The 1,216-nt window shown below is 55.2% G+C and overlaps 2 protein-coding genes across 2 annotated transcripts; both read left to right on the forward strand.

The window, feature by feature from the left end:
- Nucleotides 1-270: 270 nt before the first annotated feature.
- LY89DRAFT_756564 (uncharacterized protein) lies at nt 271-909 on the forward strand (the record flags this gene model as incomplete). The annotated part of the gene is made up of 2 exons (XM_018221383.1): nt 271-276; nt 320-909. 2 exons carry the CDS (start codon nt 271-273, stop codon nt 653-655), a joined length of 342 nt encoding a protein of 113 aa, XP_018067488.1. The 3' UTR covers nt 656-909.
- On the forward strand, nt 347-1,160 carry LY89DRAFT_623283 (uncharacterized protein). Its single transcript, XM_018211009.1, has one exon. It carries the CDS (start codon nt 659-661, stop codon nt 983-985), a length of 327 nt encoding a protein of 108 aa, XP_018067489.1. The 5' UTR covers nt 347-658; the 3' UTR covers nt 986-1,160.
- The last annotated feature ends 56 nt before the right edge of the window (nt 1,161-1,216 follow it).

Below are 1,216 nucleotides of genomic sequence, written 5' to 3' on the forward strand. Positions count from 1 at the left end.
GGCATATGCAAACCAACATAATGCTAACTTTGGGAATGTATGGGATGGCCTTATCCGCCGGAATCTGCGTGCTTCAACTCTGTGGAAGGACTTGTGGGGGCTTGACCAGCTGCTTGGACTTGCTGGGAAGAGGAAGCGGGATGGTGAAGACATTGGTGGTCCGCAAATACTCAAGAAGATCGCTATGGGGGTCTACCGGCCACGGAAGAAGTGGTCAGCTATAGCTCTACTAAAGAGCGCCAGAAAGCTGTACTAGGATGACACGCTGCAATGGAGGTTAGCAGCCCAGGAACGGGCTGTGACTACTGTCATGTCATAGACTAAGCAGGTGGTGGTTATCATAGCTACTGGCGAGGGGAAGAGCCTGCTGTTCATACTACCCTGCATCCTCCCTGATGCTAGGGTGACGATCTTAGTCTTGCCCCTTGTGTCTCTGCGAGGGGACCTCCTCCGCCGAGTCCGAGAGTTGGGGATCGATCACTTGGTGTGGGCGCCTGGCGAGCAGCAAGATGCACCCTTGGTGTTTGTCACAGTTGAAGCAGCATGTACGGAACAGTTTCGGACTTATGCCCACAAGCTCGCGGCTACGCAAGACCTCGGCCGCATTGTGTTTGACGAGGCTTACTTGACCATCACAGCGTCCGACTATCGCTAGGCTATGGTTGACCTCGCCTTGATCCGCAACGTCCGTACGCAGTTTGTTTACTTAATAGCCACTCTACCACCGACAATACAGGCCACGTTTGAAGAGCAGAACAACTTAGTGAATCCTAAAGTGATCCGGGCATCGACGAACCGGCGGAACCTCTTCTATATGGTACAGCGGGCCACTAGGCTAGGGACTCTTCTAGAGGAGGGCGCGCGGAGGGCTCGGGACGCGTGGGAGAATAGCCGGCTCTTGGATCGGGCTCGAGACAAGATCATCTTGTATGTGCGGACAAAGGAAGATGCTGCTACGCTAGCTGAGCTGCTCTGCTGCTCCTAGTACACAGCCGACGTAGGCACGGCTGAGCAGAAGGAGGAGCTGCTGAGAACGTGGCTTGCCTCCTCGGACTAGCCGTATATCGTGGCCACGTCTGCACTAAGCGCCGGCTTCGACTATGCCCACGTTCGTCTAGTTATACACATCAATAAGCCGTCGTCTTTAGTCGACTTCGCCCAAGAGTCTGGCCGGGCCGGACGAGATGGAAAGGAGGCGTACTCGCTGGTCCTCCTC

Source organism: Mollisia scopiformis, assembly GCF_001500285.1.
Source record: "Mollisia scopiformis unplaced genomic scaffold LY89scaffold_20, whole genome shotgun sequence".
Taxonomy (NCBI): domain Eukaryota; kingdom Fungi; phylum Ascomycota; class Leotiomycetes; order Helotiales; family Mollisiaceae; genus Mollisia; species Mollisia scopiformis.

Excerpts from the sequence above, each read along its gene's own strand:
- LY89DRAFT_623283 (XM_018211009.1), top strand. The coding sequence starts at position 659 with ATGGTTGACCTCGCCTTGATCCGCAACGTCCGTACGCAGTTTGTTTAC.